Source organism: Heterodontus francisci, chromosome 18 (assembly GCF_036365525.1).
Source record: "Heterodontus francisci isolate sHetFra1 chromosome 18, sHetFra1.hap1, whole genome shotgun sequence".
Taxonomy (NCBI): Eukaryota; Metazoa; Chordata; class Chondrichthyes; order Heterodontiformes; family Heterodontidae; genus Heterodontus; species Heterodontus francisci.
In genome coordinates, this window is record NC_090388.1 from 1,450,324 (window position 1) to 1,477,909 (window position 27,586).

At 45.1% G+C, this 27,586-nt stretch overlaps 1 protein-coding gene across 4 annotated transcripts in view; it reads left to right on the forward strand.

The window, feature by feature from the left end:
* Positions 1 to 27,586, forward strand: part of zdhhc17 (zinc finger DHHC-type palmitoyltransferase 17) — a 257,851-nt gene that overhangs the window by 142,256 nt on the left and 88,009 nt on the right. For all 4 annotated transcript variants that reach the window (XR_010976802.1, XR_010976801.1, XM_068050092.1 and 1 more), the window contains exons 6-10: positions 21,038 to 21,102; positions 22,200 to 22,362; positions 23,124 to 23,249; positions 25,363 to 25,505; positions 27,199 to 27,299. Coding sequence is in view for 2 of the 4 variants with exons in the window: in XM_068050092.1 (XP_067906193.1) it covers positions 21,038 to 21,102; positions 22,200 to 22,362; positions 23,124 to 23,249; positions 25,363 to 25,505; positions 27,199 to 27,299 (598 nt within the window). In the remaining 2 variants the exon portion in view is untranslated. The remainder of the gene's footprint in view (positions 1 to 21,037; positions 21,103 to 22,199; positions 22,363 to 23,123; positions 23,250 to 25,362; positions 25,506 to 27,198; positions 27,300 to 27,586) is intronic.

Sequence of the window (27,586 nt, forward strand, 5' to 3'; positions counted from 1 at the left end):
CTCGCGCTCTCTCTCTCTCCCCCTCTGTCGCGCCCTCTGTCGCGCCTTCTCTCTGTCCCTCTGTCGCGCCTTCTCTCTGTCCCTCTGTCGCGCCTTCTCTCTGTCCCTCTGTCGCGCTTTCTCTCTGTCCCTCTGTCGCGCTTTCTCTCTGTCTGTCCCTCTGTCGCGCTTTCTCTCTATCTGTCCCTCTGTCGCGCTCTCTCTCTCTCTGTCCCTCTGTCGCGCTCTCCTTCTCTCTGTCCCTCTGTCGCGCTCTCCTTCTCTCTGTCCCTCTGTCGCGCTCTCTCTCTCTGTCGCTCTGTCGCGCCTTCTCTCTGTCCCTCTGTCGCGCTTTCTCTCTGTCCCTCTGTCGCGCTTTCTCTCTGTCTGTCCCTCTGTCGCGCTTTCTCTCTATCTGTCCCTCTGTCGTGCTCTCTCTCTCTCTGTCCCTCTGTCGCGCTCTCCTTCTCTCTGTCCCTCTGTCGCGCTCTCCTTCTCTCTGTCCCTCTGTCGCGCTCTCTCTCTCTGTCGCTCTGTCGCGCTCTCTCTCTCTCTGTCCCTCTGTCGCGCTCTCTCTCTCTCTCTCTGTCCCTCTGTCGCGCTCTCTCACTCTCTGTCTCTCTCTCTCTCTCTGTCTCTCTCTCTCTCTCTGTCTCTCTCTCTCTCTCTGTCTCTCTCACTCTCTGTCTCTCTCTCTCTTTGTCTCTCTCTCTCTTTGTCTCTCTCTCTCTTTGTCTCTCTCTCTCTTTGTCTCTCTCTCTCTATTTCTCTGACTATGTATCTCTCTCTGTCTCTCTGTCTGTCTCTGCAAGCGAATATGTGAGTGGATGCAGTTGCGGAATTTCAATATAAGGCGTATTGATCAATAAACAATTGATTTTCTGATTTTTAAACCCTACAAGAAAACCTGTCACTGTTTATTTGGGGAAATAAGCACCATGAGGCTAAACAATACAACTACACTTGCTGCAGTCACGTGCGGAGTTCAACAGTGGGGACTACCCACTTCACACCACATGATCGTAACGACATGGTGAAATTGTTGCTGATGTCCAATCTTGAACTGGGCTGCCCCCGCATTGAAGGAGTTTGATCCTTATTTGGATGAAAATTGACTCTACTCTTCCAGCTAATTAAGACTCAGGAGGTTAAAGATTAACCTGATTGCAATATTGAAGGTCGTTTCTTTGCATTGCAGCACTGGCTGCTCCTCTCACTTAGATCTTAGCAATGATCAAGCAGCATACGTTGATTTAGATTAGATTAGATTAGAGATACAGCACTGAAACAGGCCCTTCGGCCCACCGAGTCTGTGCCGACCATCAACCACCCATTTATACTAATCCTACACTAATCCCATATTCCTACCAAACATCCCCACCTGTCCCTATATTTCCCTACCACCTACCTACACTAGTGACAATTTATAACGGCCAATTTACCTACCAACCTGCAAGTCTTTTGGCTTGTGGGAGGAAACCGGAGCACCCGGAGAAAACCCACGCAGACACAGGGAGAACTTGCAAACTCCACACAGGCAGTACCCAGAATCGAACCCGGATCCCTGGAGCTGTGAGGCTGCAGTGCTAACCACTGCGCCACTGTGCCGCCCTAAATACTTGACCCTTCACCGCATTGTTTCACAACTCCATGCTGTATCTTCAGGAACTGGATCTTAACGTTTTAGTGCTGTGATAATCCTAAATCCCTCTCAGAATGCAACAGTGTTGCATCTTTTTCTGTGGTTAAAATTCTTGTGTAATCGCATCCTCAAAGATGCTTCAAATTAACACCCCAGTTAGTGTGCTATTGGAGCAGTTACACTTTGCATTATGCAATTTACATAGAAGTCGCAGCATCAGAAACAAGCCATTCAATCCAGTTGGTCTATGTTGGTGTTTATGCTCCCTGAGTAACTTTGAATTAATCGAGCTACGATATTGTTAAGCTTCCATTTTGCAATGTTTATGAGCAGTTCAGCAACATCAAGTTCCTGCCTCATGGTTCTGGTGAACTTACAGGAAACCTTGTTTTCAACAGCCACTGTACCAGATACACACAGTGTTGGGTTATAATAACTGATCTTTGAACGGTTCCAAATCAAGTACTTTACTTGCAGCCAAATCTTAGTCCATTCAGCCTATTGCATTTTTCTGATAATGTGTCTAATAAAAATGAGGAACTATCTTTGCATTAGGTGCAATAGTTTGCGATTGCTTTCACTTATTTTGGTAGAGGTGTGCTGAACATACACATGTAGATAAAAGCAAAATACTGCGGATGCTGGAAATCTGAAATAACAAAATGCTGGAAATACTCAGCAGGTCTGGCAGCATCTGTGGAGAGAGAAACAGAGTTAATGTCACAACAGTTCTGATGAAAGGTCACAGATCTGAAACGTTAACTCTGTTTCTCCCGCCGCAGATAATGCCAGACCTGCTGAGTATTTTCAACACTTTCTGTTTTTACTGTCTTTCATGTGTTTCTTGTTCCCTGAAAATACAACGGAAACCCAAATTAGGACAAGAATCTGGACCCCGCTTGTTGAGGGCTGGTTGTTGCATCCCAAAGTGTTCATCTTGATCTTTCTTCTGTCCCTTAATTACTCACCAATAAAAAGAGAAATGTATGAGAGAGAGGGAACAGCAGTAATTTTTGTCTCATCTATTGTCTGGTTACTATGAATTAACAAGCACCCACACTGGAAGGAGGCAAAGATCATTATTTGACCCAGCTGATCTCTGCCTGAGTGAAATCTATCCAAGGAAGCAATGGAAATCTCATTGCGAATACAGCATCAGTTGGGAGCACTAAGCTGTCTAGGGATATCTGTGTATTGGAAAAGCGTTAGAAAAACCTACTACATTTCTAACCTTTGCCAGTTCTGATGAAAGGTCACTGACCTGAAACAATAACTCTGCTTCTGTCTCCACAGATGCTGCCAAACCTGCTGAGTTTTTCCAGCACTTTGTTTTTACTCCCTTCAATCTCCTTTACTCGAGGGAGAACCACCCCCACTTCTCCCTCATCCTTGGAACCAATCTGGTAAATCTCTGCACTGTCTCGAGGACCCTCACATCCTTCCTAAAGTGTGGTGACCAGAACTGGACACAATACTCCAGTTGGGGCCCAACCAGAGCTTTATAAAGGTTCAGCATAACTTCCCTGCTTTTGTACTCAATACCTCTATTTATGAAGCCCAAGATCCCATATGCTTTACCAACCACTCTCTCAATATGACCTGCCAGCTTCAAGGTTCTATGTGCATGAACCCCCTGGTCCCTCTGTCCCTGCACACACTTCTGTACCTTTAAATCTATATTGCCCCTCCCTATCCCTTTTGCCAAAATGCACCACCTCGTGCTTCTCTGTATTAAATTCCATCTGCCACTTGTCTGCCCATTCTACTAGCCGATCTATGTCCTTTTGCAGTTGATTGGTATCATCCTCACTGCCACACCTGCAAGTTTCGTATCATTAGCAAATTTGGAAATTTTATTCTGTATTCCAACTCAAGTTTTTTTAAAAATTTGTTCTTGGAATGTGAGTGTCACTGACAAGGGCAACATTTATTGCTCACCCCTAATTGCCCTTGAGAAGATGGACTCACTGCAGATATATATAATTTAAAAAAAGCAGTGGTCCTAGCACTGACCTCTGGGGAAGACCACTCTCGACCATCCTCCAGTCTGAAAAGCAACCATTTACCACGACTTGCTGTTTCTCTGTCCTTAAGCTAATTTTTTAATCCAAGCTAACAGACTCTCCTATTCTATGAGCCTCAATTTTGTTAACCAGCCTTTTATGCGGTACTTTGTCAGACACTTTCTTAAAATCCATTTAGACAACATCCACTGCATTCCCTTCATCAATCTTCTGTTATTTCATCAAAAAATTCAATTAGATTAGTCAAACACGATCTGCCTTTTACAAATCCATCCTGGTTGTCCTTAGTTAACTCAAACCGCACAGAAGAAGGTCATTCGGCCCATCTTGTCTACACCGGCTATCCGACTGAGCAATTCACTTAGTGCCTTCTCCCTATAACTCAGCATATTTTTCCTTTCTCTATCTTTTGAATGCCTCGATTGAACCTGCCTCCACCACACATTCTGGCAGTGCATTCCAGACCGGAACCACTCACTGTGCAAAGCTTTTCCTGATGTTGCCATTGTTTCTTTTGTGTATTACCTTAAACCTGTGCCCTCTCATTCTCGATCCTTTCACGGGTGGGAACAGTTTTTCCCTATCTACTTTGTCCAGACCCCTCATGATTTTGAATACCTCTATCAAATCTCCTCTCAACTTTCTCTTCAAGGAAAACAGTCCCAACTTCTCCAATCTATATTCGTAAATAAAGTTCCTCATCCCTGGAACCATTTTCATGAATTTTTTTGCACTCTCTCCAATACCTTTACATCTTTCCTTAAATGACGCTCCCAGAACTGGAAGCAGTACTCCAGTTGAGGCTGAACCAGTATTTTATACAACTTCAACATAACCTCCTTGCTCTTCTACTCTATGCCCCTATTAATAAATCCCAGGATACTGTATGCTTTATTAACCGCTCTCTCAATCTGTCCTGCCTTCAATGATTTATGCACATATACACCCAGGTCCCTCTGCCTTACCCGCTTTGGCATTGTACCCTTTATTTTATATTGTCTCTCCATGTTCTTCCTACCAAAATGAAACACTTCACATTTCTCTGCATTAAATTTCATCTGCCATTTGTCTGCCCATTCTTCCAACTTGTCTATGTCCTTTTGGAGTTCTGCACTATCCTTCTCACAGTTCACAATGCTTCCAAGTTTTGTACCATATGCAGATTTTGAAATTGTGCCCTGTACACCAAGGTCTCTGTTATTAATATATTTTAGGAAGAGCAAGGATCCCAACACCGATCCCTGAGGCACACCACTAGTGACTGATTGCCACCCAGAATAGCACTCATTTAGGTCAGGAGCTGAGTGGCCCTGGCGGAACCCCAACCTAAGCGTCACTGAGCAGGTTATTGCTAAGCAAGTGCTGCTTGGTGGCACTGTTGATGACACGTTCCATCACTTTACTGATGATTGAGAGTAGGCTGATGGGGCGGTACTTGGCTGGGTTGGACTTGTCCTGCTTTTTGTGTACAGGACATACCTGAGCAATTTTCCACATTGCAGAGTAGATGCCAGTGTTGTAGCTGTACTGGAACAGCTTGGCTAGGGGCGCGGCAAGTTCTGGAGCCCAGTTCTTCAGTACCATTGCCGGAATATTGTCAGGGCCCATAGCCTTTGCAGTATCCAGTGTCTTCAGTCCTTTCGTGATATCACGCGGAGTGAATCGAATTGGCTGAAATCTGGCATCTGTGATGCTGGGGACTTAAGGAGGAGGCCGAGATGGATCATCAATTCGGCACTTCTGGCTGAAGATTGTTGCACATGCTTCAGCCTTGTCTTTCGCACTGATGTGCTGGGCTCCCCCATCATTGAGGATGGGGATATTTGTGGAGCCACCTCCTCCAGTTAGTTGTTTAATTGTCCACCACCATTCATGGCTGGATGTGGCAGGACTGCAGAGCTTAGATCTGATCCGTTGGTTATGGGATCGCTTAGTTCTGTCCATCGCATGCTGCTTTCGCAGTTTGGCACGCAGATAGTCCTGTGTTGGTAGCTTCACCAGGTTGACACCTCATTTTGAGGTATGCCTGGTGCTGCTCCTGGCATGTTCTCCTGCATTCTTTATTGAACAAGGGTTGGTCTCCTGGCTTGATGGTAACGGGAGAGTGGGGGATATGCCGAGCCATGAGGTTACAGGTTGTGGTTGAGTACAATTCTGCTGCTGCTGATGGCCCACAGTGCCTCATGGATGCCCAGTTTTGCATTGCTAGATTTGTTCGAAATCTATCCCATTTAGCACGGTGGTCGTGCCTCACAACACGAAGGAAGGTATCCTCAATGTGAAGGCGGGACTTCGTCTCCACAACGACTATGTAGTGGTCACTCCTACCAATACTGTCATGGACAGATGCATCTGCGGCAGGCAGATCGGTGAGGAAGGGGTCAAGTATGTTTTCCCCTATTGTTGGTTCCCTCACCACCTGCCGCATACCCAGTCTAGCAGATATGTCCTTTAAGACTCGGCCAGCTCAGTCAGTAATGGTGCTACCAAGCCACTCTTGGTGATGGACATTAAAGTCCCCCACCCAGAGTTATTAACTGAATTCAAATTCCACCTTCTGCTGTGGTGGGTTTTGAACCCATGTCCCCAGAGCAAAACCCTGGGTCTCTGGGTTACTACTCCAGTGACAATACCACAACGCCACTGCCTCCCCTAATCCTGGAGTTCTGATGAAAGGTCACTGACCTGAAACATTAACTCTGCTTCTCTCTCCCAGATGCTGCCAGACCTGCTGAGAATTCCCAGCACTTTTTGTTGTTTCAGATTTCCAGCATCTGCAGTATTTTGCTTTTATCACACATTGACCCTCCCTGTCTTATTTTTCTACTCACGATGGCTTGTGGTATTGGGAGTAATCCAAAGATTACTACCTTTCAGGTTCTACTTTTTAACTTTCTCCCTAGCTCCTGAAAGTCTCACCGTAGGACCTCAATATCTGCCCTCTCCATTTTGTTGATACCAACATGTACCACAACGTCCGGCTCACTCCCTTCCCCCTGCAGAATATTCTGCACCCTCTCTGTGATATCCTTTACCCTGGTGCCAGGGAGGCTAGACACCATGCGAGACTCTCAATTCCAGTTACGATATACCTGGCTGTCCCCCAAACTCTGGAATCTCCTGTAGTGACTGCATTTCTACTTTTTGATGATCAGTCCTTAATTCATTACTGCCATGGCCTGGACTGCATTCTTTCAAGGTATCGTCACCCATAGCGGTCTCCAACGCTGAGTACCAGTTTGAGAGTGGTAAACACCCTGAAAATTCCTGCACTTCCAGCCTCTTCCTACTCTTCCATATGGCCACCGACCTACTATCCTGAATTCCCTCTGCCTGTCAGGTGGCCTCCTCCTGCAACATACAATCCTGGAAACACTCCTGCTCCCTGAAGCTCCGCAGTAACCCCAGCTGCCCCTCAAGCTCAGAAATCCTTTGCTTGAGCTCAAGCAGCTGGAGATGCTGGCTATACATGTGGTCCTTGGGGCGGCGCAGTGGTTAGCACTGCAGCCTCACAGCTCCAGGAACCCGGGTTCGATTCCGGGTACTGCCTGTGTGGAGTTTGCAAGTTCTCCCTGTGTCTGCGTGGGTTTTCTCCGGGTGCTCCGGTTTCCTCCCACAAGCCAAAAGACTTGCAGGTTGATAGGTAAATTGGCCATTATAAATTGTCACTAGTATAGGTAGGTGGTAGTGAAATATAGGGACAGGTGGGGATGTTTGGTGGGAATATGGGATTAGTGTAGGATTAGTCTAAATGGGTGGTTGATGTTCGGCACAGACTCGGTGGGCCGAAGGGCCTGTTTCAGTGCTGTATCTCTAATCTAATCATACATGAAATGTCCCGATGTTCCCACATGGCACAGGAATTGCAAGCAACAAGTCTCAGCTCCTCATCCATGTTATGGTTAAAGTTAAGTTAAATGCAAATTTAAATTTTAGAGAGAGATAAACGAAGAGGATTGACAAGGGAAGGGCGATGGACGTTGTCTACATGGACTTTAGCAAGGCCTTTGACAAGGCCCCACATGGGAGGCTGGTCCAGAAAGTTCAAACACGTGGGATCCAGGGTGAGCTAGCAAATTGGATACAAAATTGGCTTGGTGATGGGAGGCAGAGAGTGGTATTGGAGGGTTGTTTTTCAGATTGGAGGCTGGTGACCAGTGGTGTGCCACAGGGATCGGTGCTGGGCCCTCTGTTGTTTGTCATATATATTGATGATTTGGATGTGAATGTAAGGGGCATGATTAGTAAGTTTGCAGATGACACCAAAATTGGTGGTATAGTGGACAGTGAAGAAGGTTGTCTAAGGTTACAACAGGATATAGATCAACTGGGAAAGTGGGCAAGGGATTGGCAAATGGAATTTAACGCAGACAAGTGTGAAGTGATGCATTTTGGGTAATTAAACCAGCGCAGGACATATACAGTGAATGGCAGGGCCCTGGGGAGTGTTGTTGAGCAGAGGGGCCTTCGGGTGAAAGTATATAGTTCCCTGAAAATGGCAACACAGGTAGACAGGGTGGTGAAGAAGGCCTATGGCATGCTTTCCTTCATCGGCCGAGGCATTGAGTACAAGAGTTGGGACGTCATGTTACAGTTGTACATAACGTTGGTTAGGCCGCATTTGGAGTACTGTGGGCAGTTCTGGTCATTGCACTACAGTAAAGATGTGATTAAGCTCGAGAGGGTGCAGAAAAGATTCACAAGGTTGTTGCCTGGTTTGGAGGGCTTGAGGTACAAAGAGATTGGATAGGCTGGGTCTGTTTTCCCTGGAGCGAAGGAGGCTGAGAGGGGACATGATAGAGGTATGTAAAATAAGAAAGGCATAGATAGGGTAGATAGGGCCAGAGTCTGTTTCCCATGGTAGTGGTGACTAAAACTGGAGGGCATAGATGTAAGGCAAGAGGGAGGAGGGTGAAAGGGGTAAATTTTTCACAGAAAGAGTAGTGGATATCTGGAATGAGCTGCCTGAGGAGGTGGTGGAGGCAGGAACAGCAGCAACATTTAAGAGGCATCTGGACAGGTACTCGAATGAGCAAGGCATAGAGGGATATGGAATTAATGCAGGCAGATGGGATTAGTATAGATAGGCATTATGGACGCGGTGGGCCGAAGGGCCTGTTTCTATGCTGTACGACTCTATGACTCTATAAACCCTTAAAATGCCCTAACTCACCAAATTTCCGAGATTAGCTTAGAAGCAATACTCAGTAGAACTGGACTTCTTGCATTAGCAGAAATCTCCTGTATTTATTCAAACAAAAATTCCAAAGACTTCAGTCAGCCCCTGCTGACAGTAATTACCAGTTCTAACTAGCTACCTAATCAACTAACTGTGAAACTGCCACTAGCAGGCAGCTTGTTTGCCACTAACACTGAAAGAAACTCAAGTTGACATTAAAGTTAAGTTAAATGCTAAATCCCAAACTTAACTAACTTTTAGAAAGAGATCAACCCTTAAAATTTCTTCACTCACCAAATTTCCCGAGGTTAGTACTCTATAGAAACAATCCTCTGCAGAACTGGATTCCAAAGCTACTCCCTTTTTGACAAGTGTCTTTTTTTTTAAGACAGCAACTTCTCCCTGTTGGGGAATTGAACTCCAGTCTCCCATGTGGCAGGCAGGAATACTAACCACTATTCAAATGAGGGACAGGAAAAATGTTTTTTTCTTGGTGAATGCATGAGAGAAGGCAGCAGAGTCAAAGTATCCATGTGTTTTTTTTTCCCCTTTCCGGTTTTCTCCCATCCATATCACAGCTGATCCTGTTCTCCCCCAAACGCCACACATGTACATTTCCAGTAACTGCATAGTGATCAGATCATAGTGATCAGAAGCTGATTGATATTTAAAAACCTCCCTCCCCCAGCTCAGGGGCGAAGGTTTAACTGTGATGTTTTAACTGTTGTTGAAACTTATATCAGCTAACTCACTGTAGGTTGGTCATAATTTAATGCTTCATTGGGCTGTGCTTTTACCCATTGGGAGAGCTTATATTACATAGTCCTGGTCAATATTTATCCTTCAATCAACATTGGCATTCTGTGTGTGGAGCCGGAGGACATAGGTGAGGCTTTGAATGATTACTTTTCATCTGTGTTCACTATGGAGAAGGATGTTGTAGGTGTAGAGATCGGGGAGGGGGATTGTGATCTACTGGAAGAAATTAGCGTTGAAAGGGAGAAAGTATTAGCGGTTTTAGCAGGCTTAAAAGTGGATAAATCCCCAGGCCCAGATGAGATGTATCCCAGGCTACTATGTGAGGCAAGGGAGGAGATTGCAGGGGCTCTGACACAAATTTTCAAATCCTCCTAGGCCAGAGGAGAGGTGCCAGAGGACTGGAGGACAGTAAATGTGGTTCCATTATTCAAGAAGGGTAGTAGGGATAAACCAGGTAATTACAGGCCAGTGAATCTAACATCAGTGGTAGGAAAACTATTGGAAAAAAATTCTGAGGGACAGGATTAATCTTCATTTAGCGGTACGCGGTGGAATAGTGGTATTATCACTGGACTAGTAACCCAGAGATCCAGGGTATTTCTCTGGGGACATGGGTTCGAATCCCACCACAGCAGAAGGTGGAATTTGAATTTAATTAATAAATCTGGAATTAAAAGCTAGTCTAATGATGGCCATGAAATCATTGTCAATTGTAGTAAAAACCCATCTGGTTCTCTAATGTCCTTCAGGGAAGGAAATCTGCTGTCCTTGACTGGTCTGGCCAGGGTCAAGGATGTCTCTGAATGGACAGGGGGCATTCTGAAGGGGGAGGGTGAACAGCCAGAGGTTGTGGTACACCAATGACATAGGCAGGAAGAGTGATGAGGTCCTGCAGGGGGAGTTTAGGGAGTTAGGTAGTAAGTTAAAAAAACAGGACCTCCAGGGTTGTAATCTCTGGATTACTCCCTGTGCCACGTACCAGTGAGGCGAGAAATAGGAAGATAGTGCAGCTAAACACGTGGCTGAGCAGCTGGTGTAGAAGGGAGGGTTTCAGATATCTGGACCATTGGGATCTCTTCAGGGACAGATGGGACCTGTACAAGAAGGACGGGTTGCATCTAAACTGGAGGGGCACTAATATCCTGGTTGCAAGGTTTGCTAGCGTCACTCGGGAGGGTTTAAACTAGTGTGGCAGGGGGGTGGGAACCAGAGCAGTAGGACAGCTAGTGAAATAAATGAGGAGGACATAGTAAATAAGGCCAGTAGGACTAAGAGGAAGAGCAGGAAGGGAGATGTTGCTGAGCACAGCGGGACTGGTGGTCTGAAGTGCATTTGTTTCAATGCGAGAAGTATAACAGGTAAGGCAGATGAACTTAGAGCTTGGATTAGTACTTGGAAATATGATGTTGTTGCTATTACAGAGACTTGGTTGAGGGAAGGGCAGGATTGGCAGCTAAATGTTCCAGGCTTTAGAAGCTTCAGGCGGGATAGAGGGGGATGTAAAAGGGGTGGGGGAGATGCATTACTGGTGAAGGAGAATATCACAGCTGTACTGCGGAAGGACACCTCAGAGGGGTCATGCAGCGAGGCAATATGGGTGGAGCTCAGGAATAGGAAGGGTGCAATCACGATGTTGGGGGTTTACCACAGGCCTCCCAACAGCCAGCGGGAGGTAGAGGAGCAGATATGTAGACAGATTTTGGAAAGATGTAACTTCCCCTATATTGACTGGGACTCACTTAGTGCTCGGGGTTTCGATGGGGCAGAATTTGTGAGGAGCATCCAGGAGGGCTTCTTGAAACAGTATGTAGTTGGTCCAACTAGGGATGGGGCCATTCTGGACCTGGTATTGGGGAATGAGCCCGGCCAGGTGGTCGAAGCTTCAGTGGGGGAGCATTTCGGGAGCAGTGACCATAATTCCATAAGTTTTAAGGTACTTGTGGATAAGGATAAGATTAGTCCTCGGGTGAAGGTGCTAAATTGGGGGAAGGCTAATTATAACAATATTCGGCAAGAACTGAAGAATTTAGATTGGGGGCGGCTGTTTGAGGGTAAATCAACATCTGACATGTGGGAGTCTTTCAAACGTCAGCTGATTAGAATCCAGGACCAGCATGTTCCTGTGAGGAAGAAAGACAAGTTTGGCAAGTTTCGGGAACCTTGGATAACACGGGATATTGTGAGCCTGGTCAAAAAGAAAAAGGAAGCATTTGTAAGGGCTGGAAGGCTAGGAACAGACAAATCCCTTGAGGAATATAAAGACAGTAGGAAGGAACTTAAGGAAGGAGTTAGGAGGGCTAAAAGGGGTCATGAAAAGTCATTGGCAAACAGGATTAAGGAAAATCCCAAGGCTTTTTATACATATATAAAGAGCAAGAGGGTAACCAGGGAAAGGGTTGGCCCACTCAAGGGCAGAGATGGGAATCTATGTGTGGAGCCAGAGGAAATGGGCGAGGTGCTAAATGAGTACTTTGCATCAGTATTCACCAAAGAGAAGGACTTGGTGGATGATGAGCCTAGGGAAGGGAGTGCAGATAGTCTCAGTCATCTCATTATCAAAAAGGAGGAGGTGTTGGGGGTCTTGCAAAGCATTACGGTAGATAAGTCCCCAGGGCCTGATGGGATCTACCTTAGAATACTGAGGGAGGCAAGGGAAGAAATTGCTGAGGTCTTGACAGAAATCTTTGCATCCTCATTGGCTACAGGTGAGGTCCCAGAGGACTGGAGAATAGCCAATGTTGTTCCTTTGTTTAAGAAGGGTGGCAAGGATAATCCAGGAAATTATAGGCCGGTGAGCCTTACGTCAGCGGTAGGGAAACGATTAGAGAGGATTATTAGGGACAGGATTTCCTCCGATTTGGAAACAAACGAACGTACTAGCGAGAGACAGCATGGTTTTGTGAAGGGGAGGTCGTGTCTTACTAAATTGATTGAGTTTTTTGAGGAAGTGACGAAGATGATTGATGAAGGAAGGGCAGTGGATGTTATCTATATGGACTTTAGTAAAGCCTTTGACGAGGTCCCGCATGGCAGACTGGCACAATAGCTGAAGTCACACGGGATCAGAGGTGAGCTGGCAAGATGGATACAGAACTGGCTCGGTCATAGAAGACAGAGGGTATCAGTGGATGGGTGTTTTTCTGAATGGAGGGATGTGACTAGTGGTGTTCCGCAGCGATCAGTGCTGGGACCTTGGCTGTTTGTAGTATATATAAATGATTTGGAGGAAAATGTAGCTGGTCTGATTAGTAAGTTTGCGGACGACACAAAGGTTGGTGGAGTTGCGGATAGTGATGAGGATTGTCAGAAGATACAGCAGGATATAGATCGGTTGGAGACTTGGGCGGAGAAATGGCAGATGGAGTTTAATCCGGACAAATGTGAGGTAATACATTTTGGAAGGTCTAATGCAGGTGGGAGGTATACAGTAAATGGCAGAACCCTTAGGAGTATTGACAGGCAGAGAGATCTGGGCGTACAGGTCCACAGGTCGCTGAAAGTGGCAATGCAGGTGGATAAGGTAGTCAAGAAGGCATACGGCATGCTTGCCTTCATCGGTCGGGGCATAGAGTATAAAAATTGGCAAGTCATGTTGCAGCTGTACAGAACCTTAGTTAGGCCACACTTAGAATATTGCGTGCAATTCTGGTCGCCACACTACCAGAAGGACGTGTAGGCTTTGGAGAGGGTACAGAGGAGGTTTACCAGGATGTTGCCTGGTCTGGAGGGCATTAGCTATGAGGAGAGGTTGGAAAAACTTGGATTGTTTTCACTGGAACGATGGAGGTGGAGGGGCGACATGATAGAGGTTTACAAAGTTATGAGCGGCATGGACAGAGTGGATAGTCAGAAGCTTTTTCCCAGGGTGGAAGAGTCAGTTACTAGGGGACATAGGTTTAAGGTGCGAGGTGCAAAGTTTAGAGGGGATGTGCGAGGCAAACTTTTTACACAGAGGGCGGTGAGTGCCTGGAGATTGCTGCCAGGGGTGGTGGTGGAAGCAGATACGATAGCAACGTTTAAGAGACATCTTGACAAATACATGAATAGGAAGGGAATAGAGGGATATGGGCCCCGGAAGCGCATAAGGTGTTAGTTTAGGCAGGCATCAAGATCGGCGCAGGCTTGGAGTGCCGAATGGCCTGTTCCTGTGCTGTACTGTTCTTTGTTCTTTGTACATGTGACTCCAGACCCACAGCAATATGGTTAACTCTTACATGCCCTCTGAAATGGCCTAGCAAGCGACTCAGTTGTACCTAACCGCTACGAAGTTAATAAAAAGGAATGAAACCGGACGGACCACCCGGCATCGACCTAGGCACCGGAAACGACAATGGCAAACCCAGGCCTGTCGACCCTGCAAAGTCCTCCTTACTAACATCTGGGGGCTTGTGCCAAAGTTGGGAGAGCTGTCCCACAGACTAGTCAAGCAACAGCCTGACATAGTCATACTCAGGAATCATACCTTACAGACAATGTCCCAGACACTGCAATCACTATCCCCGGGTACATCCTGTCCCACCGGCAGGACATACCCAGCAGAGGTGGTTGCACAGTGGTATACAGTCGGGAGGGAGTTGCCCTGGGAGTCCTCAACATCGACTCGGACCCCATGAAGTCTCATGGCATCAGGTCAAACATGGGCAAGGTAACCTCCTACTGATTACCACCTACTGCCCTCCCTCAGCTGATGACTCAGTACTCCTCCATGTTGAACACCACTTGGAGGAAGCACTGAGGGTGGTAAGGGCACAAAATGTACTCTGGGTGGGGGACTTCAATGTCCATCTCAAAGAGTGGCTCGGTAGCACCACTACTGACCGAGCTGGCCGAGTCCTAAAGGACATATCTGCTAGATTGGGTCTGCGGCAGGTGGTGAGGGAACCAACACGTGGGAAAAGCATACTTAACTTCGTCCTCACCAATCTGCCTGCTGCAGATGATTCTGTCCATGACTGTATTGGTAGGAGTGACCACCGCACAGTCCTTGTGGAGACTAAGACCCGCCTTCACATTGAGGATACCGTCCATCGTGTTATGTGGCACTATCACCGTGCTAAATGGGATAGATTTCGAACAGATCTAGCAATGCAAAACTGGGTATCCATGAGGCGCTGTGGGCCATCAGCAGCAGCAGAATTGTACTCAACCACAATCTGTAACCTCATGGCCTGGCATATCCCCCACTCTACCGTTACCATCAAGCCAGGAGACCAACCCTGTTTCAATAAAGAGTGCAGGAGGGCATGCCAGGAGCAGCACCAGGCATACCTCAAAATGAGGTGTCAACCTGGTGAAGCTACACCACAGGACTATCTGCGTGCCAAACTGTGTAAGCAGCATGCAATAGACAGAGCTAAGCGATCCCATAACCAACGGATCAGATCTAAGTTCTGCAGTCCTGCCACATCCAGCTGTGAATGGTGGTGGACAAGTAAACAACTAACTGGAGGAATAAAAGCAAAATAATGCAGATGCTGGAAATCTGAAATAAAAACAAGAATTGCTGGAACCACTCAGCAGGTCTGGCAGCATCTGTGGAAAGAGAAGCAGAGTTAACATTTCGGGTCAGTGACCCTTCATCGGAACAGACAAATATTAGAAAATTCACAGGTTATAAGCAAGTGAGGTGGGGGTTGGGCAAGAGATAACAAAGAAGGTCTAGATTGGACCAGGCCACATAGCTGACCAAAAAGTCACGGAGCAAAGGCAAACAATATGTTAATGGTGTGTTGAAAGACAAAGCATTAGTACAGATTAGCTGTTAATACACTGAATATTGAACAGCAGCAAGTGCAAACCTGAAAAAAAAGCAGTGGGTAAGCAAACTGAACAAACTAAGATGAAATGAACTAAATGCAAAAAAAAAAGGTTGTTAAAAATGTAAAAAAGAATGTTTAAAAAAAAGGAAGAAAAAAATAACTAGAAATGAAAGTAAAATGGGGGGCTGTCATGCTCTGAAATTATTGAACTCAATGTTCAGTCCGGCAGGCTGTAGTGTGCTTAATCGGTAGATGAGATGCTGTTCTTCGAGCTTGCGTTGATGTTCACTGGAACATTGCAGCAATCCCAGGACAGAGATGTGAGCAGGGGAGAGTGTTGAAATGGCAAGCAACCGGAAGCTCAGGGTCCTGCTTGCGGACTGAGCGGAGATGTTCCGCAAAGCGGTCACCCAGTCTGCGCTTGGTCTCCCCAATGTAGAGGAGACCACACTGTGAGCAGCGAATACAGTATACTACATTTAAAGAAGTACAAGTAAATCGCTGCTTCACCTGAAAGGAGTGTTTGGGGCCTGGGATAGTGAGGAGAGAGGAGGTAAATGGGCAGGTATTACACCTCCTGCGATTGCAGGGGAAGGTGCCATGGGGCGGGGACGAGGTGGTTGGGGTAATGGAGGAGTGGACTAGGGTGTCGCTAAGGGAACGATCCCTTTGGAATGCTGACAGGGGAAGGGAGGGGAAGATGCGACTGGTAGTGGCATCACGCTGGAGGTGGCGAAAATGGCGGAGGATGATCCTTTGGATATGGAGGCTGGTGGGGTGAAAAGTGAGGACAAGGGGAACCCTGTCACGGTTCTGGGAGGGAGGGGAAGGGGTGAGGGTCAAGGTGCGGGGAATGGGCCGGACACGGTTGAGGGCCCTGTCAACCACAGTGGGGGGAAATCCTCGGTTGAGGCAAAAGGAGGTCATATCAGAAGCACCATCATGGAAGGTAGCATCAACAGAGCAGATGCGTCGGAGAAGGAGAAACTGGGAGAATGGAATGGAGTCCTTACAGGAAGTAGGGTGTGAAGAAGTGTAGTCGAGGTAGCTGTGGGAGTCGGTGGGCTTATAATGGATATTAGTAGACAACCTATCCGCAGAGATGGAGACAGAGAAGTCGAGGAAGGGAAGGGAAGTGTCAGAGATGGACCATGTAAAGGTGAGAGAAGGGTGGAAATTGGAAGCAAAATTGATCAAGTTTTCCAACTAACTGGAGGAGGTGGCTCCACAAATATCCCCATCCTCAATGCTGGGGGAGCCCAGCACATCAGTGCGAAAGATGAGGCTGAAGCATTTGCAACCATCTTCAGCCAGAAGTGCCGAGTTGATGATCCATCTCGGCCTCCTCCTGAAGTCCCCAGCATCACAGATGCCAGAATTCAGCCAATTCGATTCACTCCGCGTGATATCAAGAAACGACTGAAGGCACTGGAGACTGCAAAACCTGTGGGCCCTGACAATATTCCAGCAATAGTACTGAAGACCTGTGCTCCAGAACTTGCCACGCCCCTAGCCAAGCTGTTCCAGTACAGCTACAACACTGGCATCTACCCTGCAATGTGGAAAATTGCCCAGGTATGTCCTGTACACAAAAAGCACGACAAATCCAACCCGGCCAATTACCGCCCCATCAACCTACTCTCTATCATCAGTAAAGTGATGGAAGGTGTCATCAACAGTGCCATCAAGCAGCACTTGCTTAGCAATAGCCTGCTCAGTGACGCTCAGTTTGGGTTCTGCCAGGGCCACTCAGCTCCTGACCTCAAAACAGCCTTGGTTCAAACATGGACAAAAGGGCTGAACTCAAGAGGTGAGGTGAGAGTGATTCGACTTGACATCAAGGCAGCATTTGACCGAGTATGGCAGCAAGGAGCTCTCGCAAAAGTGAGGTCAATGGGACTCGGGGAAAACCCTCCGCTGGCTGGAGTCATACCTAGCGCAAAGGAAGATGGTTGTGGTTGTTGGAGGTCAATCGTCTGAGCTCCAGGACATCACTGCAGGAGTTCCTCAGGGTAGTGTCCTAGGCCCAACCATCTTCAGCTGCTTCATCAATGACCTTCCTTCAATCATAAGGTCAGAAGTGGGGATATTCGCGGATGATTGCACAATGTTCAGCACCATTCGTGACTCTTCAGATACTGAAGCAGTCCGTGTCAAAATGCAGCAAGACCTGGACAATATCCAGGCTTGGGCTGATAAGTGGCAAGTAACATTCGCGCCACACAAGTGCCAGGCACTGACCATCTCCAACAAGAGAGAATCTAACCATCTCCCCTTGACATTCAATGGCATTACCATCACTGAATCCCCCACTATCAACATCCTGAGGAGAGACCTGATAGAGGTGTACAAAATTGTGAGGGGTATAGATAGATAGGGTAGATAGGAAGAAACTTTTTCCCTTGGCGGAGGTGTCAATAACCAGGGGGCATAGATTTAAGTTAAGAGGCAGGAGCTTTAGAGGGGTATTGAGGAAAAATGTTTTCATTCAGAAGGTGGTTGGAATCTGGAACGCACTGCCTGAAGAGGTGGTAGAGGCAGGAACACTCACAACATTTAAGAAGTATTTAGATGAGCACTTGAAACGCCATAGCATACAAGGCAACGGGCCAAGTGTTGGAAAATGGGATTAGATAGGTGCTTGATGGCTGGCATGAACACGATGGACCGAAGGGCCTGTTTCTGTGCTGTGTTACTCTATGACATCACCAAAACAGATTATCTGGTCATTATAACATAGCTGTTTGTGGGATCTTGCTGTGTGCAAATTGGCTGCCATGTTTCCTACATTACAACAGTAACTCCACGTCAAAACTACTTCACTGGCTGTAAAGTGTTTTGAGACATCTGGTAGTTGTGAAAGGCGCTGTCTAAATGCAGGTCTTTTATAGTGTTATGTAGAATTTACAGCACAAACCATTCTTGGTGTTCCACAGTGTTTGCTGGGCGCCCTCTGTTTTTCACCATTTACGTAAAAGATTTTGACTCTATCAAAATTTACGGATGGTACCAAATTGGGGGGTGTACTTAATACAGTGAACTGTGACAAATTACAGGAAGACATTAATAGACTTGCAGAATGGGTATGTAATTGACGAATTAATTTCAATATAGATAAGTATATGGTGTTACATTTTGGTAAGAATAGGAGACACATACCACTTGGATAATAGTCTAACTAGGGTAAAGGCATCTGGGGGTACAGATATACAAATCACAAAAAAATGAGGGTGTGTGATGCATGTCAGGTGAACTCATCGAGTGAGAACCAGGCCATATACAATAAGTTGAGAGGGGAGGTGAAGAGGAAAATAAGACAGGCAAAGAGAGAATATGAAAATAGAATGGCCGTCAATATAAAAGGGAACCCACAAATCTTCTATTGGCATGTAAATAGTAAGTGAGCAATAAGAGGAGGAATGGGGCCTGTTAGGGACAGAGAGGGTAATATATGCTTAGAGGCACAGGGCCAGGCTCATATACTCACTCCCTGCACCACCAACGCACAGTGGCAGCAGTGTGTACCATCTGCAAGATGCACTGCAGCAACTCACCAAGGCTCCTTCGACAGCACCTTCCAAACCCGCAACCTCTACCATCTAGAAGGACGAGCAGCATGGGAACATCACCACCTGCATTTCCCCTCCAAGCCACACACAATCCTGACTTGAAACTATATCGCTGTTCCTTCACTGTCACTGGGTCAAAATCCTGGAACTCCCTTCCTAACAGCACTGTGGGTATACCTGCACCCCAAGGACTGCAGTGGTTCAAGAAGGCAGCTCAGCACCACTTTCTCGAGGGCAATTAGAAATGGGCAGTAAATACTGGCCTAGCCAGCGACGCCCACATCCCATGAACAAATTTTAAAAAAAATTGTATGAGTAATTTGGATCGGTGTTCACTAAGGAAATTGAGGCTGACAAAATATCAGTAGAGGCAATAGACAGGATAAAAATTGAAAGGGGGGGTGGTACTAAAAAGGCTGTCTCTGCTTAGGGTAGATTAGTCATCTGGTCTGGATGGCTTGCATTCCAGGTTGTTGAAAGAAGTGGCGATGGAGGTGCAGCAAACAGTGAGGATGATATGAACCACCCACAACAGGACGGAGGCTAGCAGAATGGACTGAGGAGTGGCAGGTGGAATTTAATACAGACAAGTGTGAGGTGATGCATTTTGGCAGAAGGAATAGGGAGATGCACTATATACTTAATGGCACAGTTCTAAAGAGTGTGCAGGAACAGAGGGACCTGGGGGTGCATATGCATCGATCTTTGAAGTTGGCGGGACATAATGAGAGAGAGATTAGTAAAGCATGTGGGATGTTTAGTTTAGTTTAGAGTTACAGCACTGAAACAGGCCCTTCGGCCCACCGAGTCTGTACCGACCATCAACCACCCATTTATACTAATCCTACACTAATCCCATATTCCTACCACATCCCCACCTGTCCCTATATTCCCCTACCACCTACCTATACTAGGGGCAATTTATAATGGCCAATTTACCTACCAACCTGCAAGTCTTTTGGCTTGTGGGAGGAAACCGGAGCACCCGGAGAAAACCCACGCAGACACAGGGAGAACCTGCAAACTCCACACAGGCAGTACCCAGAATTGAACCCAGGTCGCTGGAGCTGTGAGACTGCGGTGTTAACCACTGCGCCACTGTGCCGCCCTTCATAAATAGAGACAGTGAGTACAAAATCAGGGAAGTTATGCTGAACCATTCTAAAGCTCTGGTTCGGCCCCAACTAGAGTATTGTGTCCAGTTCTGGTCTCCACTATTCAGGAAGGATGTGAGGGTCCTTGAGGGTGCAGAGGAGATTTACCAGAATGGTTCCAGGGATGGAGGATTTTAGTTACAAGGTTATGTTGGAAAAGCTGGGTTTGTTCTCCTTAGAACAAAGGAGATTGAGGGGAGATTTAATAGAAATGTACAAGATTATGACAGGCTTAGATAAGTTAGACAAGGAAAAACTGTTCCCATTAACAAATGGTACAAGGACTAGAGAACACAGATTGAAAGTTTTGGGCAAAAGTTACAGGGGGAATACGAGGAAGAACTTTTTTTTACGCAGCGGGTTGTAATGACCTGGAATTCGCTGCCCACAAGGGTGGTGGAAGTGGAGACAATAAATGACATCGAGAGGAAGTTGGATGGCCGCCTGAGAGAAATAGATTTGCAGGGCTACAGGGATCAAGTCAGGGAGTGGGACTGACTGCAGAGCTCCGTGGAGAGCTGGCACGGACTCGATGGACCAAATGGCTGCCTTCTGTGCTGTAAATGATTCTATGATGCTGTTTAATAAAGCTCATAATAAAAACAAAGCACTGTGGTGCATTTGTAGAGGGATAAAATTGAATAGCGTAGAGACTGTGTTCAGCTTGTATTGAACCTTGGTTTGACTGCACTGTGAGACGCTCTTGTCTGTTTCTATGGCTGTTGCCAATTTTTCTGCTTCATCAACCCAGAATTCATGCTTGAAACAGCATGAAGGGAAAATCAAATTACTTGTGAAGACTAGTTTAAACAGAGATTCCTTTCCATTTTTGCTTACTTTGGGGAATGCAGATTTGAGTCAGTTCAGTGTCAATCGTAGTTGCTGAAATTAATGAGCAATTAGCACAACAAATAGCTAATAAATGTACTTTGATTTATTCTTTCAAATATTTCTTTTGACCATTTGTTTTAGGACGTAGATATGATGGACCAGAATGGAATGACACCATTGATGTGGGCTGCTTACAGAACACACAGGTTAGAGTGGTTTCAACACTTGTACATCCTGCCATTTGCTGACTAAATAGCTATTATCCAGTAAATGTTGTTATAATCTAGAATGCGCTGCCTGAAAGAGCAACGGAAGCAGATTCAATAGTAACTTTCAAAAGGGAATGCGCTTGAGGAAAAAAATTGCCAGCAAGGCAACAGCAAAGGGGAAGGGTCTAACTGGATAGCTCCTTCAAAGATCTAGCACAGGAATAGGCTGAATGGCCTCCTGTGCTCAGCAGTTCTATGAAGTCTAACTTTGGAGGGGAACAGATTCTGCTCCTAGCAATGTTCTATCCAGCTGCTGCCTCTTCAAGGGGCATTGGTTCTGTCCTGCGTTGTGTGGCACAAACACTGAGTGGGTGCCCTCCGATACTCTGTCCATGTGGTCATTCTTTGTATGTGAACCTAGACCGTAACTTTTGGCAAGCTATTCAACCATGAAGGGTGAAACCGAGCCTGACCTTCCCCTCGCCTAATGTCCATGTTTGCATATTTCGAGCAGGGATTACTGCGTAAGAATCGGATGTGGTAACTCTGCCCTATTTTCCCCTCTCTGACGCAGGGTTTCCTCGTGCCGGTTGTTGCTCCTCAACTGACCACTATGGCTGAGATCAACTAACTCAGTACAGGCTCGAGGTTAAAGCTACTCCTAGTCTCTGTGGTTCAGCTTCTCAGTGCTTTTAACCAGCAGAGCCACCGTTCAATTTCATTTTAACCGTTATTCTGTTTTCATCTCCAGCCTACCTGTTACATGCATTTTTTTTTTCTCTACACTACCCTTCCAACCCACCTCACCTCCTGCTGCCCAACCAAAAACAATTTTGTGCAAGCAGCACCACAGAAAATATGTCGCGTTCTTTGTAAAATGATATAGCTGTCCTTTATTTTGAAATGTTTTACACCATCAATCAGTTTATAAGGCTTTTTGTAGTTGGTAAACACAAGAATAGAATTGTCCTTAAAACCTTACTGAACTTCATGGATCTGCACTTTTCAGAGACTGATTTTCCTTGTTTCATTTTGCTGGAGCTGATAACTAGCCTATTTGAACCAAAACATTATCTTTGTTTTCTGCATTTCAGTGTGGATCCCACAAGACTGTTGCTCACATTTAATGTGTCAGTGAATCTTGGGGACAAGTACCACAAGAACACAGCATTACACTGGGCAGTGCTGGCAGGAAACACCACTGTGATCAGTTTGCTTCTAGAGGCTGGGGCTAACGTAGATGCTCAAAATATCAAGGTATGAATTTCTTAATATGAAGTATGAGAACAGTTCACAGTAGAATTTAGGGAGCAGGGATTTCTCCAGCAAACTTTTAATGAAAATCTTGCGTTCAATAATATTCAACCAAGTTGTATAGTGTACTAGTTTTTGTTTGCAATGGAATGTTCCTTTTAAACATCTGCAGTGCCCAGTATGAAAGACTTCTATTTATATAGCGTATTTCAGAACCTCAGGCTGTCCCAGAACAATTTCCAGCCCATGAAGTAATTTTGAAGTGTAGTCACTGATGTAATGTAGGAAACGTGTAGCAAATTTGCACACAGTAAGCTCCCACAAAAGCTATGTGATCATGACCAGATCTATTTCAGTGATGTTGGTTAAGGGATAAATATCCACCAGGACACTGGGGAGAACTCCCCTGCTTTTCTTCCACTCGTGGCCATGGGATCTTTTACATCGAACTGAGAGGGCAAATGGAACCTTGGTTTAACATTTTATCTGAATAATGGTTAAAAGGAAGTAAAGGAGGGAGTGAGAAATTTTGCTTTCTGCAGACTTATTAGTACCAGTATCCTGAGTGGGAGCGCTACTGCTTACTGAATTTATTTTGTGTTAAGAAATGTTTGCAATCCACTACTTACAGAGGACAGTGTACCCTTGTAGTATATTAACACATCATTTATCATTTTTGTAGACGACTAGAAAGGAATCAGATTTACAAATATGTGATGGAGATCTCCAGTATTTGCCTCTGCATACATCTTCTATTTTCACAGGGTGAAACACCTTTAGATCTTGCTAAACAGAGGAAAAATGTTTGGATGATTAGCCATTTACAAGAAGCGAGACAAGCAAAAGGCTTCGACAGTCCTTCTTTCCTAAAAAGGCTGAAGGCAGACAAGGTAAGCAAATTGAAAAGAAGAACTTGCATATTTATAGCACCTTTCATAACCTCAGGATATCCCAAAGCACATTACAGCCAATGAAATACTTTTTGAAATATAGTTACAGTTGTCATGTAGCAAACAGCAGGATCCAACATTCAGCAATCTGATAACGACCAGAACATTTTTACTAATTGACGTTGGTTCAAGGATAAATATTGGCCAGGGCACCCTGCTGCTCTTCAAAATAGTGCCATGGGATCTGTTACGTCCGCCTGAGTGCGTGGCAGGGCCTCCGTTTAATGTCTAATTCGAAATATGGCATTTCTGGCAGTGAAGCACCCTCAATAATTTGCGCTGGACTGTCAACCTGGACTCTGTGCTGCAGTCTTTGGAATGGTACTTGAACCCTCAAACACCTTACTCAATTGTGAGAGTGCTGCCAACTGAGTCGAGGCTGACGCAGATGTGAAATACAGACGCTGACTGACCACCTGTATATCTCCAGTCCGTCAAAATGTCTGTGAGAAGCACCAAATGTGGGGCTTTGAGACTTATGCTAACCTATTGTTACATTGAAGCACATATTGTGCAATTGAAATTTTGGTCTTATTTAACGAGCAGTTCAAGTTGTCAATACTGTTCAGTGGATCTAGGTCTGATTTCCTGATAGCTGTATTTGGGTGGGGTGGTTCTGAACAACCAGCATTCTGACGTTAGAATGGAATCAGAGTGTTGTCCCATCTGCTGGTTGTGATGTGATTAAAGGGTGTTAACAAAAATATGCAATTTGGTCATCTGCCCAAGATGACTGGTTCTTAGATATGGTTCTGCAGCTGCAGGTTGACCCCTGAAATCTTTCCCAAGTGGGCATTATTCATATATGAGTCTCGACAATGTCCATCTGAGGGCTATTAGACTGCAGCAGGGCATCACAGCCAGGTCTATTCAGTCCTCACTTGAAGTCCACACATGCACGTTTCCAGTTGAAATCACTGGATCATGATTGAAGGTGGGTACACCAAGCTGGGATGTTCCTTTCCCTTCTAACCTTCCCCAATCAACGAGTGGGGAAGGCGGTGGCATAGTGATAATGTCACTAGACTAGTAATCCAGAGCCCAGGCTAATGCTCTGGGGACATAGGTTCAAATCCCACCACAGCAGATAGTGAAATTTGAATTCAGTTCATAAAAAATCTGGAATTAAAAGCTAGTCTAATGGTAATCGTGATACCATTGTCGATTGTTGTAAAAACCCATCTGGTTCATTAATATCCTTTAGGGAAGGATCTGCTGTCCTTACCTGGTCTGGCTGACATGTGACTCCAGACCCACAGCAATGTGGTTGACTCTTAAAATGCCCTCTGAAATGGCCTAGCAAGCCATTCAGTTCAAGGGCAATTAGAGATGGTCAATAAATGCTGGTTGAGCCAGCGACGCCCACATCCTACAAAAAAAAAGAATGAATCATTCAGGGTGAGGTTTGCTAACTGCCTGGAGTGGGGGCTGAGTCTAGCAGCTTTCCGATCTGGGAAATTTAAAAAATTGTCATAAAACTATCATGAAAAATAAATGTAACAAAGTTTAATCCATTAAAAGTGCCACTTATTTCACACTTGGATCATTTTTCTTGCTTATGGAACTGGCTAATAAACATCCATACTTTCCACAACTTATATTTTTGGAGCATCTTAGCATTTATTTGGGTCAACTTTGATAGTTTTATTTATATAAATATAAACTTATCTGATCAAGAAATGTATGGAAGCTTTATTTACACCAAGCAGTAACACAGTCAGCTTTCAAGTTACTGTCTTCAAGGGGAACTGCAAAATTGTAAACAGGACAGTTTGCAAGTCAGACTGTAATATTTTCATTGGCGCATCCTGGAGTTGGAAGAACAATACAGTTCTTTCCTTTCATTTGAAGATTCTTGAAATATAGTTGCCAACATGAACACATTTTGCAGGAATATTTTTGGATGCTTTCACCTGTTCCATTGTTCCTGTGTTCATTACTGTACCGAAGATGAACAGTTTTTGGCTTTACTGAGTTTGAAATTTGGCTTGGAAATTTTTTAAAATGTTTGGGCCGTCATATAATTCGGTTTTGCTGCATATTTGTTAAACAGGAATTTCGTCAGAAGGTGATGCTGGGAACTCCATTTTTGGTGATTTGGTTGATGGGATTCATAGCTGACCTCGACATTGACTCCTGGCTAATAAAGGGACTAATGTACGGTGGAGTCTGGGCACTGGTGCAGTTCCTTTCAAAGTAAGTGATTTAAGTGAAATTTGGCAACTGTTGGCTTCTTTTTTCTGTTCATCCCCAATCCTTCTGCATTTCTCAGCAACTATATTTTGTCATGGTCCTGTAGTTTTTTTTTCCCTGGGAATATGCAGTTTGCCTTTAAGGTTTGTAGAGGATCAGTATTATTTTAAGAACCAGCAAGCCTCAGGAGTTATAGAAAGGTACATTTTCGGTTGCTGTTAGAAACAGCCATTTGGAGACTGCGATTCAAAGGGTGCATTATCGTTACCAACCATAAAGCCACTGGGAGTGAGTAGCAAGCGATACATTTGTTACAATTCAATTTTGAATTGGATTTAGTTGAAGACAATAGAACACACAGACAGAGGACACAGACAGCTGTGGTGCTTAGCACACCTGAAAAAGAGCTCTCAACCATTCAAACTGAAGGAATAGGATTTTAGTCTGTTTAATTATTATCTCTCAAAATTCTTTAAAAAAAAAGTCAAGCCAAAACAGAGATCTCTGGTAATTTAAATTGAAGAAAGGGAAGTTAGACTGTGACAATCTTTTACCCCTCAAAAAACTCAAGTCAGCTTGATTCCATTGAAAGTGTTTGCAAGTCGTTAATGGTTGAAATTTGCTGGAGAAGGAAAGCATCACCTACTGCTGAAGCTAGACTACAGTCTGTTCTACTATGGAAGTACCTTTTTCCCACATCGGACGACAGTGAGGACTTCAAGCAACATTCTGTGAGGACTTAAAGCAACATTGGACTGTAAATTTGCAAGGACTCTAATTTTTCTATTTTAAATGTTATATCTTCATAAGTGTTTAAGAATTTAGTTGTTCTCATTAAAGAGTTAATTTGTTGATTTAAAGACACCTGGTTTGGTTAGCCCCATTCGGGGGTTAATAGATGGTACAATTTGGCTGGGTCTTTCTTTAATTTGGAAAGTTTTGAATGATATGTTAGGCCATCTATGGAGCGATGGGATTGAATTATCAGTGTGTTTCTCCCACCACAATCAGAATTGTATATTTTGATTGGGGGCTTTGACTGGGGCGGTTGATTGTAACAATTTATACTCCTTAATTTGATTGCAATCTTTCCCAAATATTAATTGTTGTGTATACAATATATCCTGTGTGTAGAATTTCCCAGGAAGAGACAGTAAATTACATTTCTTGCTCAGTACTTGCCATATGGTATATTTATCTACTGAGCCATGAGTTAATTCCTATATCACGAGAATGATATTTTTTAAATATTAAAAAGGCACTGCTCAGGTACTCCTTTCAGACAGTGGTGTAAATAGTGGTAATCTACTGTTAATTACCTAGCCAAAATAGAATATACCTGAGGAACCTGTGATCAGACTGCATCATCACAATATACCTTGGTCACTTAGAAAGGAGATATTCGTCTGTTGAAGGCAATCCAGAGATGAGCCACACAAGTTTCCCCAGTTTCAGAATTCTGAGGAAACACTGGAGAAGCTCAGGCTTTACAGCTGTGAACCCTTGTCCTACTCTCGCAATTTAACTTCAAATATTCTGTGTTTATTTTGACCATTCCCTGAACGATCTTGGGTCCTCTTTAAGATCATCTCTTAGACTCCATGGGCCCGATTATAATTTTGTGCAAGTGGGTTGGTTTTGTATGAATTGAAGGCAAGAGCAGCATGGACTGTGTTGACAATATTGTCTCTTTCAGATCATTCTTTGATCACTCCATGCATAGTGCACTGCCCCTTGGAATCTACCTGGCAACCAAATTCTGGATGTATGCTACATGGTTCTTCTGGCTATGGACTGATATCCTTTTAAATGTCTGTTTGATCATTCCTTTCCTGTGGGTTTTTTGTGAGATGCACGTCTGGGGGGGAGGTGGAGGAGGCGGAATGGGGGTGAATGCTTAAGTGCCAATTTGGGGAACTGCATTTATTCAGCTGTTTTGGGTATAGTGTTCTGTCCGGTGTCCTGACTGTTTGGAAGTGAATGGTGAAGATGGGATTTTGCCCTGGCCCTCTGCCCCCATTATCTGCTTGCACTTTCTTCACACAAAGCTAACTTGGCAGAGAAGGGACTGGGACTTTGCTTTT